General features: G+C 33.7%; 1 protein-coding gene across 1 annotated transcript in view; it reads left to right on the top strand.

The window, feature by feature from the left end:
* NUP58 (nucleoporin 58) overlaps positions 1-21,400 on the top strand; it is a 43,508-nt gene that overhangs the window by 5,880 nt on the left and 16,228 nt on the right. The window contains exons 4-10 of the mRNA XM_044668969.1: positions 1,813-1,965; positions 2,652-2,786; positions 5,273-5,383; positions 6,181-6,205; positions 8,892-8,957; positions 9,743-9,917; positions 18,154-18,233. Of these exons, the coding sequence (XP_044524904.1) occupies positions 1,813-1,965; positions 2,652-2,786; positions 5,273-5,383; positions 6,181-6,205; positions 8,892-8,957; positions 9,743-9,917; positions 18,154-18,233 (745 nt within the window). The remainder of the gene's footprint in view (positions 1-1,812; positions 1,966-2,651; positions 2,787-5,272; positions 5,384-6,180; positions 6,206-8,891; positions 8,958-9,742; positions 9,918-18,153; positions 18,234-21,400) is intronic.

The raw sequence follows: 21,400 nt of genomic DNA, 5'->3' as shown, positions 1-21,400 counted from the left end.
AGAAAAGAAAATGAGACTGATGTAGTAGCTGGACCACTGATTATTCATGATATGACATTGGATCCCAGCAACATTGATAACCAAGACAAAGGAGCTAGAACCAACTCCCAAGGTACTAAAACACCTGAAACTGCTCCTGGCTGTGGGATTTGTAATATTTTTTTTATCTATCATGCTACTCATGCTGAAAGATATGAAGTCTCTTTGGTATGCTAACAATTGATGAAATAAACTAAAAGATATCAAAAGATTTTAAAAAATTCATGAATTATTTAAGAGACATAACTTAAAATTGGAAAAACTTTACCTAAAAATCACAAAACTTGACACTGGCAACTAATTAGGGATGGTCATTTGAAGTTCATTTTCTCATTTATAAAATAAGTGACTGAACTCTAGGGCGAGTCCTGATTTATGTGTTTGATTTCTGGCCCCCAACCCTCTGTTCTCCCAGGTTACACTCACATACAAATACTCATTCTATGGTAAGTTAGGCCCATAGTCTTGTGCAGTAATATTTCTAGTATGGTAACAGATATTAGAGGATATTATTAATTGCATCTATCATGGAAGTTTCAGTCAATCAATTTCAATCAGTAAATAGTAAGTACCTACTATATATTCCATACAGACACTTAAGCTGAGGTTGTTAGCATATAACTGCTTTCCTGAAACAAAATAGAAACTTGGAGATTGGAGCCAGTCTTCTTTGATTCTCTTACTAGTGAAATCAAGTGCCTTTTGCTCTTCCATTGTCAGTATCCATTCTTCCAAATCACTAAGGAAGTCTTTGTGTTTTACCTTCTTTAGTGCTGTTGATTTGTTGGTCCTTATCTATATCTTGAGTTGTTTTTCTTTTATTTTGCTTGAATCCCATGTTTGATTTGAGAACAATAATTAATCATTGCGCTTAAGAAAAATAATTTTTAAATGATATTGTATTAGGAACTTTTAAGAGAGCATATTTCTTTAAAAAGAAAAAAAAATCACGAATTTGTAGTTTTGATAGTCTAATTTGCTGCTCTTACCTAATCTACTAGGATCTGCTTGCTTAATTACTATTTGGCGATTTCATTTTATCTTTTTTTTTTTTTACTATAATTTGTTTTCACTACTTGGAATAATACATGTAGTTTATAAAATAATTTCAAATAGTTTGGAATAAATAGGAGGAAGAAATACAGGAATTCAATTAAAGAGGTATCATAGAATCATTGTATTCTGTCTTGATCTGGCCATACTTGGAGTATTTGAACGAAGTTCTGATTTCCCTAGTGAGAGTGAGATTTCAACTGTTCCCTACAAGGATAGTAGTAGAAAGAATGCTGGATTCGTAATCTTAGGACTTAAATTTTGATCTTGACTATCATACGTCTTACCTGCAAAATGTTGGGCAAGTAAGTTAACATCTCTGGAACTTCTTTTCTTCATCCATAAAATATGCAAATAGGACATGGTGTCCTCTCTAAATCTATTATCTTATGATTATTCCAGAGAAGTGAAGAGGTAGTTTAATGGGAAATGGGGAAACATGATATCACACATCTTCAAATATTTGAAAGATTATATTTAGTCAGCTTAGCTCTGGAAGCCAGATAAGCATTAAGGGATAAAAGCTCTAGGGAAGTAGATTTTGGTTTTATATGTAGAAGAACTTCTTAACAATTAGAACTTTTGATAATGCTTATTGATTGGTCATATCAATCTATGAAGAAGGACTACAGGTGGTATTATACCCATTTTACAAATGAGAAAACTGACAAGTTACAGATACAAAATATTTATATGATATCCTAAATGTTTTAATTACAGGAACTCCTGCCACTACATCTGCAACTACAACAGGTTTCAGTTTAGGATTCAGTAAACCTGCAGCATCTGCCACACCATTTGCTTTACCTACTACTTCTACCTCAGCTGGGCCTCTCTCTCTTTCATCTGCCCTTACATCAACTCCAGCAGCAGGTAAAGTCATGGGAGAAACACATGTTGCATTAAATTGGAATAAGTTTTGTTTTTATTTGGTTGAGGAGTATAAATGCTCCTCATTTTAAGAAAATTATATGAAAATTTGATTTTATGAAATATGTAAAATAGAAAGCATATTTGGCCCATCTTAACATGGAAATGTACATATCTAAAATTTTGGGTGTCTAAATTAAACTTTTAGGGAGAGGGAAAGTCAACATTATTTAATTTTAACTGGTGGTAGCAAACTTGGAAGGTTTGTCGTTTGATCCCAGGAACAAGGATGTATCTATGGCATGTAGGTTAACTAATAACAAGAACATATGTTTAGTCATTCTATTACACAGCAATGCTAAATAGTTTTCTGCATTTTGGATATCAAGTGTGTCATTTGAAATTGTTGTAAGCCCTGGGAGACTACAACTCCCAGGAAGGACAACTTGTTATTCTAATCATTGTAACATAAATATACAAATGCAGAGATTCTAAAGATTGTGTACCAAGGAACAATTTTTTTTAGCTTAACTTGAAAACTATTGCTTAGAGAGAAATTGATTCCCATTTTAATATGATTCTATTCATTTAGGAGTAAGGTTACATTTAGGAGAAGGATATTCAAGAAAAATCTGTAGTCTGAAGGAGGATTTCTTCTCGATGGCTTAGTCTTGTCTTTTTCATTGCAGCTTCCACAGGCTTTACTTTAAGTTTGGGTACAACACCTACCACAACTACAACTTCATCAACGGGGCCTTCTCTAGGGGGGGCCTTAGCTGGTTTGGGAAGCTCTCTTTTCCAGAATACAAACACAGCAACATCAGGTGATTGGTTAATTTTCTTTCAAAATTTATTTCCTCTTGAAATGATAAAGATTCAATGTTGAGATAATTTTTCTTTTTATCCTCAATTGCTGTTTTGAACAGGTTTATTTTCTGAGAGCATTAAAGTCTGTATTTAATTTTTAGTAAAAAACTTGAAAATAATTTATTTGAAATTTGTCTATAGCATTTTTCATTATTGAGCAGTCGCTTTTATTTTTAAATGCATTTTTTTTTCTGTTTCTTAGCATTTGTGGTATGCCAGATACTAAATGGAATTTAGACATTTTACAAACTGAGGAGATCCCTAGCACCATAGAAAAGTGATATTTTTGTCAAATGGCTAATCTCTAGTTTCATCTTAAAGGGATACTGGATTTTAATGCTTTGTGGCTTTTGTTACCTCATTCCATGTTGCTATTAAAATCACTCTGTTGCTAGAAAGCTGAGTTCACTGGGCATCTGTGTGTATATGTATATATTTTAATGTTCTGTTTGTCTACAACAAGTATTGATGTCTGGTTATTCTTTTAAATAGCATTCTTTTGTTGGTGGATTATAAAATAATAACTGTAGGCTTTGAATAGAACACTTGTAGAAAAAAGGCTTTGAAGTGGTAATAAGGCTGAATAGGTCATTTTTCCCTTTGTATTATTCTTGCTTCAACACCATTATACTCCAAATTTTCCTGGCTATTTTTGAAACTTCTACTCTTCATATCTCTAAGACACATATTTTTTTAAAAATTTTTTTTTTTTTTTAATTTTAAACCCTTAACTTCTGTGTATTGACTTATAGGTGGGAGAGTGGTAAGGGTAGGCAATGGGGGTCAAGTGACTTGCCCAGGGTCACACAGCTGGGAAGTGTCTGAGGCCGGATTTGAACCTAGGACCTCCTGTCTCTAGGCCTGGCTCTCAATCCACTGAGCTACCCCGCTGCCCCAACACACATATTTTTGATAGATGTTCATCCTAAAGTTATCTTAAATCCATTTGAGAAAATGTCAAAGCAGTATTAGAAAGGAAAGATGTGTTATGCTTCATTTGTTTCAGGTCTGTTTCCTGGTTTTTTTCTTGGTCTTTCCTTATTTTTCTTTGATCTTGAATTTGCAGTTTTGATTGTGCTAATCTAGAGATTCCACTTAATCTTTTAAACAAAAGCTTTGAAGGTCTTGATGGCATTTGATCAGAAAGGAGCAATAGGCCATGTAACTTAGTGATACATATTGATATATATGATATGTGTGTGTGCACACATACATATATGCATAGAGTAGAAAGAGGTAACATGATGCCTTAATTTTTTTATATTTTGCTAACTAATCTTCATTGATCTCATTATTAAAAATCACAAATAACAATGGTAATAATTTGAAGACAAAGAATCTGAGCTTGAATCTAGGTCTGTCACTAACCACCTTTTTGACCTTGCCACTCAACCTTACTGGATCTGTTTCCTTGTCAGTAAATTGATTGGGGTGGATTATATGACCGTTAACATTTCTTCAGGATCTAAAGCTATAATTTTATAATACAGTAAAAAAATTTTTCAAATAATTATTTTATAATTCCAAAATACTATTTATAACATCAAAATATAGGGTTGCCGAATTTTCCATTATAAGAAAGTAATTTTTTTTTTTTTTGTCAATTACAAGTAAAATAGTTTTATACTCCTGGATTTGTGATCTTATTGATATGGATATTGCCTTCAGCCATGCAGACTGCAACATTCAGCAGCGTGTATTAGTATATCAGCGTGTATTAGTATATCAGGGTGTCCAGTCTAGAAGATCGGAAGACCTATGGGGCAAGTCCTGCTTCTGACATATACTTGTGTTACCACGGGCAAGTTGTTTCTTCTCATCGCCCTAGAAAAACGGAGAAAGTCATAGACAGTTGCTGATCTGCATACATAGATAGAGTTTCTACACAAACCGTTCAGCACGTTGAAGAAACCCTAACAGCTAAAGCAAAACAAAAGAAAACAAACATAAAATTCAAAATAACTTCAGTTCTACAAGAAGTTATTTTATTACTTTATAGTAAAATTGCTGGATAATCTAAACCCATTTTGTTGAAATTCCTTTTTTCCTGGACATAATCTCAGAAATGTTTATTTCTGATTTTAGCTGGTCTTTTGTTTGTTTCTTTCTCCTAAAAGTCAAGTGCAGAAAATTAATTCTTTGCTCAAGTTAATAAGTGTTTTTGTTTTGTTTTTTAAGCCTTACCTTCCATCTTAGAATCAATACTGTGTATTGATTGATTCTAAGGCAGAAGAGCAATAACAGCTAGATAATGGAGTTAAGTGACTTGACCAGGATCACACAGCTGGGATGTGTCTGAGGACAGATTTGAAACTAGGGTCTCCCATCTCTAGGCCTGGCTCTCTATCCACCAAGCTACCCAGCTACTCCCTAATAAGTGTTTTTCTCTGTAATATGAAAGTGGTATTTTAAAGACATCTTTCCTTTACATGTCATTTTGTAGGACTTGGACAGAATCCTCTGGGCTTAACTTTGGGAACTACTGCAGCTCCTTCAACTACTGCCAATGAAGGTCTTGGTGGTGTAGATTTTAGTAGCTCTTCAGATAAAAAGAGTAAGTTGTCTTTTTATGATATTTGTATACATATTTAGGGGGGAAGTTGTATAGTAAATTTGGAACACAAACTACAAAACCAGTCAGTGAAATTGTATAAAGAAGACTGATGGCTTATAGGTATATAGGCATAGACTATGAGTTATAGTTTTACATTGTTTTCTTTCATTTCATTATCCAAGTAGGTGTCATAATTTGGGGTTTGAATGTAAGATCATTAAAAAAAATCAAATCTCAAATATTAGGAAAATATTGCATATTATAAACATGCTATTAATAACCAAATTTAGTGCCTAGGACTTAGAAGTAGACAAAATTCACTAGTTGGCTAGAGTGCATCATCCATGGAGGTGTAGTATGAAATATTTTTTAATGGTACTTTTAACAAGTTGAACACACTTTCAATGATAGATTTTTACCCTCTGTGGTGGACAGATTTTGATGTCATGATGAGGCAAGTCATGTCTCCCATGGACTTTTCAGTGTTGACCATAACACTGTGGTGGAGGGTGGAATCAGAACAAGGATTGAAATAGATTTTCAAACCTTGCTTTGGACCACAAATGCCTTGTCTTAGAAATATTTTAACTAAATGTATTTAAATGCATAAAATATATAATATCAGATATTTACAAATTTCAAATGGAGCCAAAACTTTAGTATCTCTACCTTAAAGTGAGTTGTGTGTGTGTGTGTGTATTGAGTTTCAGATCACTAATGTTTTTTAAAAGTTCTAAAATTTGTTTTTGAAAATAACGTTATATTTCTATTCTTACATAAAACTTCTTCATTTTTAGGTGATAAAACAGGAACAAGACCAGAGTAAGTAGTTTTCATTTTTCAGAAGGAACACACATACACAAGTTTAGTGTCTTGAGCTAAAAGCACGTTAGCACTAAAATCATAAGGTTTGGAATAAGACAATATTTTCTAATCATTTAGAAAAGTTACTTCACTTACTGGTTGGCTTTCTCCTTTCTAAAACTATATGATAATCAAAGCTGGCATGAACAAGCCCAATATCCATAAATTCTAGAGATATCTGTTATTGCCCTCTTCAAGAATTTTCCCTTAATGAAGACATCACATAATGAATAAGCTCCAAACTCAGTCTTTTTTTCAAGGTTTCTCATACTCTGTCCCCAACTTATCTTTCTAGTTATATCACTCACTTGTTCTCTTTTTTCCTTTTGTTAAATGTCTTTTAAGAATATCTTTTTGCTGTCTCATGTTTTTATATCATCCAGATTTCTCTGTTTCCACTTTGTTTCCAATTCTTTCCTACAACAAAAATGCTGTCAGTCTTTTGGTGAATGGGACACTTTTCTTTTGGCTACTGTCATCCTTGGGTCATATGCTAACAGCGGAGTTTCTGAGTCAAAGATTGTGGACACCTGAATCATTTCTAAAAAACAAACAATTGCAAATTGCTTTCTGGAATGATTCTATTATTTCATAGCTCTACCAGCAGTATATTAGTGTGCCTAACTTTTCAGAAACCCACTATCATTGACTGTTCCCATCTTTTTTTCTCTTTGTCAGTTCTCCCAGTATGAGTTAAGATCTCAGAAATATTTTTATTGTCATTTTTCTTTTGTGAGTGTGATTTGGGACATTCTTTCATATTGTTATTATTTGTAAATCTTCTGAGAACTATTGATCTTTATTGGGGAATTTTATATTTTACTTTTTTATCTTTTTTCTTTACTAGCTCTTATGAACACTCCATGTTTTAATTCCTTTGCCAGAAAAACATAATTTAAGAGTTTAAATAATGCATTATTTTTGTAATATCGCTGGATATAAGTCCACAAAAATCATATCTTTCAATAGTATTTCCAATAACAAAAAAAAATCAAAAATCGAAAGGGAATATTTACAACAACAATACAGCTTATTAAATATTGGGGCTCTGATTTAAAAATACTACATGAGGCTTGAGGCACTGGCTCTGGAGTCAAAGGACTTGAGTTTAAATTCTTACTGTGCCACTTGATGTTGTATGTAAAATGAGAGACCAAATGGCCTCCGAGACCCTTCTAACTATATGTCTTATTCAGTGAGTCTTACATATAAGTATATATAATATATAACATATATTTAGTATATAATGTATTATATATAATGATAAAACTATATAAAATATATGTAAATATGTATCTTATACAATGAAAACCTTAAAATAAGCTTGACAAATTAGGGAACTGAAAAATGTAGAAATTTTCCTCCTGAAATGGTTATGTCAAGTGAATATAATATAAATGTTAATGCTTATCAAATTAAATTACAGCCTAATGAAAATACCATTAGCATTACCAATAGACTAGAATTAGATAAAAAGGAAATAAAATGCCTTTAGAAGCATAAATAGACATGTATATGCAGAGGAATTATCAGGGCAAAAAATGATGGTTACCTTGCTAAATTTCAAAATAGTTTTTAACAATGATAATAACGTATTATGTGCTACTGGACAAAGATAGGAAATTAGATCTCTGTAGTAGTATAGAAAATCCAGAAATAGAACCATTGTATATAAGTGATTAGTGTTTGTTAATCTTAGAACTGAGGAAATTGAAACATTGGAGAGAAGAATAAAAAGTTTTGGAAAAATTGGAGAGAGTGTTGACAAGTGGGTTGATTCCTACCTCACCTCATATGATATATTACAATAAATACTAATTTTATAATTGTTACAAATACGATAAAATTATTATGTGTTTGTTATTGGGTCAAATCTGAACTCTTTATCTTGACATTCAAATGGCCTTACAAGCCTGTTTCTGCCTCATTTATTTTAGCTTTATTGCCTCTAGTATTCTTAACAAATTTTTTATTCTAGTCTTGCTGGCATATTTAGTAATTCTTCTCATCCTCTCCCAATTTCTAATGTTTATTCCAGTTCTGTTTTTACTTATCCATTTTGATTATACTTCTGCTTATCTAATTCATATAACAATAGCTCATGTTTTTGTTCTTTTGAGTTTTAAAAAGTTCTCCCATAACCATCTTATGAGACAGAGTCTCACAAACTGCTATGGCAGCAAGGGCTGTTTAAATACTGGCATTATACTTATATTCTTTTTTTTTAATATTAGAATTAAAGTTAAGCATTTAATGACAGTGGTAAGTTTGTATTTAAATAGGAAAAATGCTATCAATAAGTCTTACAGTTTCTTAAATGGTCTTGTTTTTTCTTAAGCATTTCTGTGAGTAATTTTTTGCTAAGTGTGAGGCGAAAGATGCTAGTATTCATACTTGCATACTGATAACAAAGAACTCATTGATGGAAGTGCTGATTTTATGACTGTCTTAGGACTTAAAAATTGTAAAGCTTTTAATTCTTCCAGGAAAGGTACTATGTAAATGGAAAGTATTGTTGTAATCATTATCAATGCATAAGTTGTTCTCTTGCATGATAAAATTGCCATTGCTTCACTTATCTTTGAAGAAGTTTCATCTTTCTTTTATTCTTTTTGTTAATATAAATGTGTGGTATTTTTCTTAGGGATAGTAAAGCACTGAAGGATGAAAATCTACCTCCTGTAATTTGCCAAGATGTTGAAAATCTTCAGTAAGTTTCCAATAAAATTAGAAATGTTGAACTTCAAAGATAAGTGTTCATATACCAATTTTGAATATTATCATAAATTGAATATATTTTTCCTGAGAATTTGCAATTGAATAAAAAACAATAAGCAATGGAGGATAAGACCCAAAATTTTCCATTCTGCTTAGAATTGTATAGCAGAGGACTTCATATTCAGTTGCTCTAACCATAGGGTCTATCAATAATATAAACCTAATAGATGAAGGATTTTGAGAATTCAAGCTTAATGATTGTCTCACTGTCACCTGAGTCTCCATATTGCTTCTAGATCTGAAAAATGAAATAGCATAGACAATGGTCCTAAGTTACTACCCTTTCCCAATAACTTTGCAGTCCACCAAGTGACCTGAGTTGATTAGAGTCTCTAAGGGACAAAAAAGAGGTGTCAGACTTTTACAAATGTTCCAATTTTGAGTAAGTAGACTAACAATCTTGAAATACCCCAGTAATGTGTAGATCAGATTGGGTTATATATAAGACTTTGTAATATTTATTTTCTTTTTTGGTGCCAGGGTTCTGTACTTAGTCCTTCTATCTCTCTCTTATTTGTTCCGTCACCTCTTGAGAATCCCAGGCAGGCAGACTACATTTAATTGTATTTTTGCAATAAGATAATGTACACTTTAGGTGAATCTTTTGAGCATATTTCTGGCACTTGGATTTTGGCATGTCGGCCAGCCTCTTATCTTTAATTGTACTTGGTTTAGAAAAGTGGATTTTTAAATTTCTTATTCTTGAAACTTTTACAGAAAATTTGTGAAAGAACAAAAACAAGTTCAAGAGGAAATTAGTCGAATGTCTTCTAAAGCAATGCTTAAAGTCCAAGAGGATATTAAAGCGCTAAAACAGCTTCTCTCATTGGCTGCCAGTGGATTACAGAGAAATACTCTCAATATTGACAAGTTGAAAATAGAAACTGCTCAGGTATTGTCATTTTAATATAGTACTACTTAATTGAAATGTAAAGTAGAATGCCAACATTTGTCTTTATTGGTGAAAATAAGGATTATATAAACTATGGAATCAAAGATACAGAGTAATGATTTATGGTGGAAAAATAAATAGCCATAGCCATAATCTCTTAGTGTCTCAGGTCTTCTAGGATCATTTAATTCACATTTGACTGCAGATAAAGTTTAACTGGTGTGGTTTTTGTATTAAGAACTAAATGAGACCTTAGCGGCTCAGAGAGGTGAAGTAACTTATTCAAATTATATCATTTCAAAAAGCAGCAGATTTGACACTTGAAATCATGTTATCTGGCTTCAAATCCAAGGTGCTTTTTAAAAAACCATATTATGTTTCCTTGTTTTTATATTTTGTGAAACGGAGATAGAATTTGCTTAAATATGATTCAAAAAATAATAGCTATCTGGTCCCTTTTCAGTTTGGCACATTCCACACCAGTCAGAGAGAAGTGATAGGTAATTGTTGTTGTTCAGTCCTTTAGTTGTGTCCAAAACCCAGTGGATTTATGTCTATAGGATTTTCTTAGCAGAGATACTGATTTGCCATTTCTTTCTCCTATGGATTAAAGCAGAGGTTAATTGACTTGCCCAGGGACACACAACTAATTAGTGTCCAAGGGAATTTGAACTCTTCCTGATTCCAGGCCCAGTGCTCTATCCATTGAGCCCTTTAGTTGCCTCCTATAATAGTTGATTAGCTTGTACTATTATGCCACATCATTATAAGGTATATTTATGTAGTGTTATCTATTCATGGCAATCTGTAAATTTTCCCCAGATTTTAAGTGGTTCTTTTGTTTAAGAAACTGCATAATCTCATAAGGAAGTAGTATGGTTTAGTGGATAGATTGCTGGATTTGGACCTGGATTCAAAACTTAGGCTAAGGATCTAATCACTTAATCTCTTTGGGTTTATTTCTTCCTCTAACAAATAAGGAAGCTGGATTTGATGAACACTCTAGCTCTAAATTCATTATCCTATAAAATCAGATTAATTCATATAAATATGATACTGTTCATATTTGATCTATAACTTTAAATGTTTGTGTATATCTTTAAACCTGATAATTATCAAGGACTATTTGTAATAAATTATTAAAATTAGGATCCTATATTATAAACATAACATTTGACTTCTAAAATTTTAATGTAGTTTCAAGGGGAAATATGGGACCGTGATGTCCACTTCAGGTTCTATGACAGCTGCTAGTAAGCCACTTAGTATCACAAAACCATTAACACTCATCTTCCTCCTGTTATCCCTTCTCCCAGCCATACCTTTTTTGTCTACTACCAGATATTGACTACCCTAGTATACAAGAAATGCTACTTCTGCTGAAGCTGAGAAATCTTTGTATTTGTGGGAAGTTATCTGAAGCCACTAGGAAAAGAACTTTGCAGATGTGAGTAGGAATAGTCAGTCATAAGGGAGAAATGTATCAAGAGCCAGATTGGAAAGAATTAGAGTAATTTATCAGTCATCCAGTCAGGCTTCTAATATGATTTAAATCTTAGAATTCTAGAATTCCATGTTCTTTTTATTTTTATTTTTAGATCAGAATCTGAAAAAACATGAGCACATTGTTAGAATTATGATAACAATCTAAAATAATTTCAACAAAATATTGTAGCTTTTTGCTGAAGGGCTGTAGATTGATGTAGAGTAGAATTTATTCTAAGACCATCCCATATTGGACTCTTTGTAGGGAATTTAAGGTTCTAAAAAGACCTTATTAAAATTAGTTTTTTCTATAAGACATTCATATCATATTAACATCTGAGGATAGCATTCTCTTATGAGATGGTATAGGTAAAAGTGTGTGGAGGGTGGGGAAGGAGGAGAGATGCAAATAAGGCTGTATATTATGCAGAAACCCAGAAACCAAATATGGGAAAGCATAGTGACAGCAAGCAATTGAGTGAAGGTCATTGAAGCCTTGAGACATGAGTGATTGATAGTGAATTAATTAGATTATCTGTGTAGAGAAAATAAATGGGGAGTTTGGGAAAGAGATCACAAGCCTAACATAGAGTCTTGTCATTGTAGAGATAGGAGACTTCAGTTATCTGAATATCCATAGTTTGCTTTCTGTGCTAACAGCAGTGGGGCTCTAATTATTTCTTGTTTTGAATTAATGATAATGTCATCTTTCAAAAGATAGAATTAACAAGGGGGAATTCTATTCTGTATTTAACTTTTACCGAGGAAGAATTGGCTAGTAGAGTAGAAATGAAGGGTGACCACATCATCTTAGAATTTGTGAAGGAAAGAAAAGCTGATAATAGTCTTAACATACTTTGTAGATTCTAGAAGAATGGATTTCAAAGTTCCTAAGAGGCATGGTGGTATCCTATGGGCTAAAAATTTATGGGAGGAGTCACCTTAAAAGCAATGGGAATTTTTGGAGAATTAAATGATTAAGACACAAACAATTCTGATAAAGCACAAAAAGATAAGCTTTCTAAAGATACTGATATACATGCAAAGAGAATTGCTGATCTATAGTCCTGTCTTCCAGGTGCTTACCTTGTGATATAGAGAGAGGACATTACAGGAAGGTGAACCTGAGAGGCAGATTACAAGGCCTGGTGGTATAGCAGCTTTAGTAGTAGAGTAAATTGTAATAAAGTGATATGGAACTGGTCAGTTATTATTTTGCTTCTCTTTTCCCTGCTAGAGGGAGTGTGGTGTAGTGGGCAGAGAGCTTCCCTGGAAGCCAGGAAGACTTGGGCTCAAGTCCTGCCTCTGACACATACTGGCCCTGTTTCCCCAGGCAAGTTATTTAATCTCTTAGTGCTTTAGGCTCCTCTTTCAAGACTCTTTAAGTTGCAGAGAAGTTGCCTACCTACATTTTTACTTCATCTGGGAATTTTCTATACCAATGACATCATCAGATCAAAGTCCTGTTTTCCCTTTCCTTTCTCTGCCTTGTAGAATGATGCTTTTGCTAGAGAGGATACAATAAAAAGGACTAATAGGGAGTTGATACCCAAAATAAGTAGGGAGAGAATGAGAAAAGATTGGCCTTTTTATAAGTTTGTTACCTGAATCAGATTAAGTACATACATCCTACATTGTCTGAAGAACTGGCAGAAGTTTTAACTGAGCTCTAGATCACCCCAGTTTTAAAATAGAAAGGAGACTAAAATCTGCAAATATAGGCAAATAAACGTGACTTAAACTCCTGGCCAAATTCTAACATGTGTTAATAAAGAAATGGCTAATGAACTTCTGGATAAGGAAACGATCAATCAGTAAGCATTTATGAAGTTACTTGTCTGTGCCAAGATCTTAGTCTAATATAAAAGTCCCTTCTCTCAAGGTGCTTATGTTGGGTATTCTTTGGGATAATTAGAAAGAGTTAGCATAGCTTCATAAAGAGCAGATCCTTCACACAATTAAAACTAGATCTAAATAATTGGAAAAACATTAATTACTCATGAATAGGATGAGCTAATATAATAAAAATGACAATCTTGCCCAAATTAATCTACTTATTCAGTTCCATACCTATCAAACTACCAAAAAACTTTTTTATAGAATTAGGAAAAATTATACCAAAGTTCATCTGGAAGAATAAGAGATCAAGAATATCAAGGGAAATAATGAAAAAAAAAATGTGAAGGATGGGGGCCTAGCAGTACCAGATCTTAAACTATACTATAAAGCAGTGTTTTTCAAAACAATATGGTACTGATTAAGAGACAGAAGGGTAGATCAATGGAATAGACTAGGAATAAATGACCTCAGTAAGCTAGTGTTCGATAAACCCCAAAGACCCCAGCTTTTGGGACAAGAACTCACTATCTGACAAAAACTGCTGGGAAAATTGGAAAATAGTATGGGAAAAATTAGGTTTAGATCAACTTCTTACACCCTATACTAAGATCAATTCAAAATGGGTAATTGACTTAAATGTAAAGAATGAAATCATAAATAAATTAGGTGAACAAAGAATAGTATACCTCTCAGATCTGTGGGAAAGGAAGGAATTTAAGACTAAGCAAGAGATAGAGAACATTACAACATGTAAAATGAATGACTTTGATTATATCAAATTAAAAAGGTTTTGCACAAACAAAACCAATACAACCAAAATTAAAAGGAAAGCAACAAACTAAACTGGGAGAATATTTTTATAACAAAACTCTGACAAAGGTTTAGTTTCCCAAATAGATAAGGAACTAAGTCAAATTTACAAAAAAAAAAAAAAAAAAGCCATTCCCCAGTCAACAAATGGTCAAGGGACATAATTAGGCAGTTTTTCACAGGATGAAATGAAAACTATCAATAATCACATAAAAAAGTGTTCTAAATCCCTCCTGATTAGAGAAATGCAAAGTAAAACTACGCTGAGGTACCACCTGACACCTAGCAGACTGGCCAATATAGTACCAAAGGAAAGTGATAAATGTTGGAAGGGATGTGGCAAAATTGGGACACTAATACACTGCTGGTGGAATTGTGAATTGGTCCAACCATTCTGGAGGGCAATTTGGAATTACATGCAAAGGACTTTAAAAGAATGCCTACCCTTTGACCCAGTCATACCACTATTGGGTTTGTACCCCAAAGAGATAATAAGGAAAAAGACTTGTATAAAAATATTTATAGCTGCGCTCTTTGTGGTGGAAAAAAATTAGAAAATGAGGGGTGTCCATTGATTGGGGAATGGCTGAATAAACTATGGTATCTGATGGTAATGGAATACTATTGTGCTGAAAGGAATAAAGAAATGAAGGAATTCCATGTGAACTGGAATGACCTCCAGGAATTGATGCAGAGCAAAAGGAGCAGAACCAGGAGAACATGGTACAGAGACTGATATACTGTGGTATAATTGAATGTAATGGACTCCTCTACTAGCAACAATGCAATGACCTAGGACAATCCAGAGGAACTTAGGAGAAAGAACGCTATCCACATCCAAAAAAAGAACTATGGAACCAGAAATGCATTAGAAAAATATGATTGATCACGTAGTGTGATAGGGATGATTAAGGCTTTGATGTTAAAGGATCACTCTGCTACAAATATGAATAACATGGAAATAGGTTTTGAACAGTAATATATGTATGACCCAGTGGTACTGCTTGTCAGCTCTGGGAGGAGGGAGGGAAAAGGGGGAAGGGAGATCATGAATCATGTAACCATGGAAAAATATTCTAAATTTTAAAAAAATTTTATTTTAAAGAGCTTGTCTTGTTGGTCTAACCTAATCTCTGTGTTGATAGGATTATTATACTAGTGAGTCATTGGGACCCCTAGCCAAAGTAAAAATTCAGTTTAGAATATAAATTAGACCAAAGAGCAGTAGCACCATAAAATGGAGAGGAGCAGTGAAAGGTAAAACACTTTGAAAAAGTTTGGTGAAATTTCCAGATAAGCAACATAATTTTGAGAATGTTGAAGGATCACAGCAAACAAAAGAAAAAATAGAAAAGTGGGAAAGCTCTATAAATATTTTTAAATTAAAGTAATATTACCTTTAAGAATAGTAGATTGACTATACTTGGTATCTGATATCTCACTCGTGCTTGAAGGGGAGGGCTTGTCATCTTGGAGGGTCTTTGGTGGATTGTCCCTTATCCTTATGTTTTTTAATATTTCTATCCATGAAGACAAAATAACTATCACACTGTTAAGATTAAAAAAGATCTTGACAGGCTAATCACTCTGCATAGCTTCAGTACTGTATCACCAACTAATTATGAGACATTTCAAACTGTACGTTCTAGAGACATCTAAAATAAAATGCCCAAAACAGAATCTTTCCTCATGGGCCACTTTCTGAACTTATTTCTTTTGATTGTACCATTATGCTTCACTCTTTTTTTGTCACCCATTTTTGCAATTATGTTGTTATCCCTGACTCCCTTATATACAGTCAGTTGCCAATCTTGTTATTTCTGTCTCCAGTCTACCTTTCATCCATCCCCTTCTCTCCACTCTTGTGACCACTTTCCCCAGTTGCGTATCTTCTCACTTCTCATTTGGTTTATCCTAATTGCAACTTGGTGAGAGACTCTTGGCCTTGTAATCAGGAAAAACTGAGTTCAAATCCTAACTCCATTTATTTAATCTCTCAGCCTCAGTTTCTTTATCTGTAGAATGAGGATAGTACCAGCTTCTACTTCACAGGATTGTTGAAGATCAAATGCTTTTAAAGCCTTTAAGTACTATATAAAAAACACTCCCATTTCATTCTCTTCTCAATTGACAGTAGTGACTTTAGTGAAGTGCAGGTCCGAATGTTACTTTTCTGCTTAGTAAATTCCAGTGACTACCTATCACCTCTTAAGATCAAATACTCACTCCTGTGTTTGATATTCAAAGCTATTTACTCCCTGGCTACTTTAACCTTTCTAGCTTTATTTATATATTGTGTCCCTTCTAACATTCATCTGGCCAAATTGGCTTTCTTAACATTACTCATAAATGATAACTATCTCTTCTCTGGGTTTATTTACAGTGCTCTCCCATATCTGGAGAGTACGTTTTCTTTACCTCTCCTTCCAGAAATCCCTAGTTTCCTTCAAAATTCATCTTAACCAAAATTAAGATTAGAAAAAGAATTAGAACTATATTGGAATTATCATATTAAAATTATTTTATACTCATAATAATGATTTGCAGTTTCAGATATAGTTTTCTTATGGTTCTTTGTATGTGGAAATCTTTATGTTTGTTGATATCTATCAATTTCATAAAAAAATTTTTTAAGTCTCTCCCCAGTGCTGCCTGTAACATGAAGCTTTTCCTGATTGTCCCTGCTCCTAATACCTCCTCCTTCCAAATAGCTGTGTATCTATTTTGCATGTCCAGAGTGAGTGAATGAATGAATGAATGGATGAATATGTGTCTGTGGTTGTATGTATTTGACTCCCCTTGTAGAATGTAATCTTTTGAAGGCAGATGTTTCCATTTTTGTCATTGAATCTATAGTGCCTGGCACATAGCAGGAGCTTCATGAATGTTAATTGATTGATTGAATGGTAGAAACTTGGGTTCAGTTGAGTAAGATGAAGTTGAATAGGATTAAATATAAAGTCTTACATTTGGGTTCAGATTTCACAAGTATAATATGGGAAGGACTTAATTAGGTATATGAAAAAAACCTCATTTTATAAATATATATATATATATATGTATATATATGTATATGTATATATGAAAGATAAATTAGTACTGGTATATTTTGTTTTTACATTTCCTAGATTTCTTCTTGTGTCTACCCTCTTCCCAAAGAGCCGTCCCACATAACAAAAAAAGGGAAGTGGGGAGCAGGGATTTAGCAAAACCAATCAGCACCTAGAAAAAAAAATTGGAGATATGTTCAGGGTTCACACCTTTGGACCTTTGCAAAGGAATAGGAGGAGGAGGTATCTTCTCATATCTCTTGTTTGGGACCATACCTATAATTTTTCAGCCTTTTGTTTTGTGGTGGTTCTCTCCAATTACATCGTGTCAGTCTTCATGTATCTTGCTTTTCTGCCTCTGCTTACTTCACTATATCAAGCACCTAGGGAAGAATGTCAATATTTTAGGAAGTCTAAAGAGAGCTCAGGCCTGGGGAAATGACAGATCTTTCTGAACTTTGCCTTGTTTATACCAGATCTAGAGTATTGCAATCATTTCTGAGTTTCACATTTTAGGAAGAATGTTGATAAGCTGGAAATTGCTTAGGATAGAATAACCAGGATGCTTAAAAGGCCTCAGGTTCATACCATATGAAGATTGATTTGTGGAACTGGGGATTATCCTAGGGAAGAGAAAACTTGATAGTTCTTTTTAAGTATTTGAAGAAATATCACATTGAAGAAAGTTTAAACTTGTTTTTTTTTTTTTTTTACCACAAGGGGAAGAATTAAAAAATAGTTGAGCTCTGTAAAGAGGATGATAACTAGAAACTATAGATGAGAACTACAAAAAAGGCTATGTAAGCTTGACATAGAGTGTTTTCTAAAACTTGCAGCTATCCAAAATTGTGGGCTACATTGAGAGGCCTTCACACAAACACTAGATGATCACTTTAATAGTATAACTTAGAGAGGATTCTAGTTCAGGTAGAGTTTGACTAGAGAGACATTGATATTCCTTCCAATTCTGAGATTCTTGAATAATTGAAGTCTGTATTTTATTTAACTATATGTAACTAACCTATATTTTCCCACTTTCCCTGCATTTTTAGGAGTTAAAGAATGCAGAAATTGCCTTAAGAACACAGAAAACTCCACCTGGACTTCAACATGAAAATACAGCCCCCGCAGAGTAAGTGAATGAGTTTGTGTGTTTTTGTGTGGAGTGCTAGGAATCATAGTTTTGATGGGGATCATGGTTTTTAGGGTAACAGATTCAAATTACTCATTCGATACTAGAGCATCTCATTCTAAACCAGTGTTATTTGCTTAACTCAGCAAACATTTTTGGATACAGACTGTAAGCGAGACATAACGTTAATTTGCTTTTTAATGTAAGCTAAAAATTCTTATCCCATAAGTGTATTTTCTAGACAACTGTAGCCTCTTCCTTCAAGTAGCAGCACTTTTAAAAATTTTAATGAATTTTTCATCATTGTTTATTTCTAACATGTTCATAGAAACTTTCTCTAATGTTATTATACTTTGTATTCTCATTAAATAGGATAGAAAATATAAATTTCCTTTTTTTATGACTGAGAATCATAATTATGAATGTTGTAACAATAATGTTAATCATATTGTGCTATATTCTCTGGTCAGTTGTATGAGGCTGAGATTTCTTACCCTTAGAGTAAATGGATACACCTGCTCTTAGTGGATTTTGGTATTACCTTCATTGTCACATGTCACTGCAGGGGCTTCATGGTATGTTTTTACTTTTAGCAGTTGCTCACCTTCTCCCTTTGAGTTTATTATCTCTTATTTGTTGTGGACTTTGAAGTCCTGTGATCAAGGATGTGGGGAACTTTGTGTTAGTAACAGGCTACAGATCATTGTGACTCTTTAGGACTCCCAAAAGATTGTTTTCCTCGCTTCTTTTTGTGTAGAAGGCTGAGATACTTAAAATGCTAATAACTTAGAATTTGCTTTGTTAAATGCTTGCTACCCTAATGCATTTAAAATATGATTCAGTTGCAAGTTCTTTTGATTTTCCTTTAGCAGCATCTCACATCTTTTTATTCTATTCCTATTGTTCTCACCTTAGAAGTGTAAGCCTCTATCCATTCTGCCACCTCAGACAACTAAGACCTAGAACAGCTAGGGAGTGCAATGAATAGAGCACTGGTCCTAGAATTAGGAAGACCTGAGTTCAAATATGAGCTCAGATATTAGCTGTGTGACCCTGGGCAAGTTACTTAACCTGTGTCTGATTCCATTTCCTTACCTGGAAAATGGGAATAATAACAGCACCTGCCTCCCTGGGTTGTGAAAATCAAATGAGATGTTTGCATTTGTAAAATATTTGAAAGCACTTTGCATAATTCCTATCTCAATAGTGAATACTTGATCCATGCTTGTTCCTTTCCCTTCCCCTGAGTCCAAAGACTATCTCTTCTAACTCTTAATCCAATGCTCTGCATACAATAAACACTTAATAATATATCTTGAGTAAATGATTGAGATAATAGAGTCTATCCTGACTACCTTCTTAGATTTGTAGTAGTCTAACTTCTCTTCCTCCCTTCTTCCATCTCCAATTCATCTGTCATACATCTCCTACACTTTCCCATATGGAAGCCTTAAACTAAATGACTTGTTATGATTTTTTTTCCTATGGTAATAAAATTTCTATAAAATTTCACTTTTTTACACAGAATTCGCACAGCAGCTTCCTGATGATAAAGTTCATCAACAAAAAACATTTATTAAGCATCTAATACATGCCAAGCAATATGTTAAGCGCTGGAGCAATAAAGACAAAAATGAAAATAAGCTCAAGGAGTTTACTGGAGGATGGGAGAGAAACAAGTACATGGAAAATTAAATATAGAGTGTCTTAGGGCAGGACACAATGATATGAGCTTTTTTTATTAAGTAGCACTTGAGATCAGCTTTGAAAGAAGCTAGGAATCCTATGATGAGGATTAAGAGTGTGTAATATTTATGAGGAACAGCTTGTGCAAAGGCACAAAAACAAAGATGAAATGTAAGAAATGTTAGAGACAGCAAGAAGGCCAATTCATTTGGATTGTAGTATGTACAAATCCGTGGCAAAAAGCCTGAAAGTGGACTGCAAACAGTTTATGAAAGACTTTAAATGTCAAGTGGAAGAGTTTAACCTACAGATCACAGGGTATCACTAAAAGTTGTTATGCAGGAGATTGACAAAGGGGGATTTAGGAAAAATGAACAACAACTAATTATAAAATAACTCATGTGGGACTGACTTTTTTTTTTAATTTTTAAAAAACCCTAATATCTTTTTTTATATATATCCTTCTATATTAATTTTATTTGTTACAGGGGTAGGCAATGGGGGTTAAGTGACTTGCCCGGGGTCACACAGCTAGAAAGTGTCTGAGACCAGATCTGAACCCAGGACCTCCAGTCTCTAGGCCTGGCTCTCAATCCACTGAGCCATCCAGCTGCCCCCTAGGAACTTTTGTAATCAAACAGTTATGGAAAAGAGAGAGAGGATGGTAGTTTACAAATGTTGGGTTGGGAGGTTGTAGATTAAGCAGATTTAAGTTGTTTTATTTTTAAATAATATCTCACACAGGGAGACCTGAGCACAGAAGAAGCAGTAAGAACCGAGGGAGAGACTAAAGATGTAGTGAGGGATTGAATGATTGATAGAAGATCCTAAATAAAGTAGGAAGTGGTGAGTTGGAGGGAAAAAAGGAAGATAACCTCTTCCACTGAAACTTTGAAGAAGATGATTTCTCTTGAGAGAGAAAGGAGTTCAGATAATGAGCTTAAATCAGCCGAGCTCGATTGTTTTAGTAAATTTAGGGAAACAAATATCCGTTGAGAAGATGCAAAGGGTGGACATGCCGTTTGAAGCTTGAGCACTGAAAATTTGAAATGGTCACTCATGAAAAAAGATATCTGTTAAAGATGAATAAAAGAAAAAACATGGGCTACATAATTTGAATTGATAGTGGAATCAAATGATCTGGTTTCATGTTTTTTTCCCAATGATGTTTGGCATCCTAGAAACAAGCAACAAAACTAGTTAGGATTATGTGAGGTAGTCATTGAAATGCATGACCAGTCATGGAATATTGGCTGGATAGGGAAGAAAATGAAGTAAATGTGAGCTTATATTCTGGAGGAAGAGAGGTTTTGAGATGAGAGAACAATGAGGGCAAAGACATCTAGCTCAAGTACAAGTTTCGTAAATGTTTCCAATTCCAGTTGTTAGAGCAGAACAAAAATTAAGCTTTGTTTATAACTATCAAGAATTGAGGAAGGGGACAGATGGTGTAGGGCACTGCTGATATGAAAACTATCTCC

Source organism: Gracilinanus agilis, chromosome 3 (genome assembly GCF_016433145.1).
Source record: "Gracilinanus agilis isolate LMUSP501 chromosome 3, AgileGrace, whole genome shotgun sequence".
Lineage (NCBI taxonomy): Eukaryota > Metazoa > Chordata > Mammalia > Didelphimorphia > Didelphidae > Gracilinanus > Gracilinanus agilis.
The sequence above is the reverse complement of the archived record's forward strand: the minus strand, read 5'-3'. Positions and strand labels throughout refer to the sequence as shown.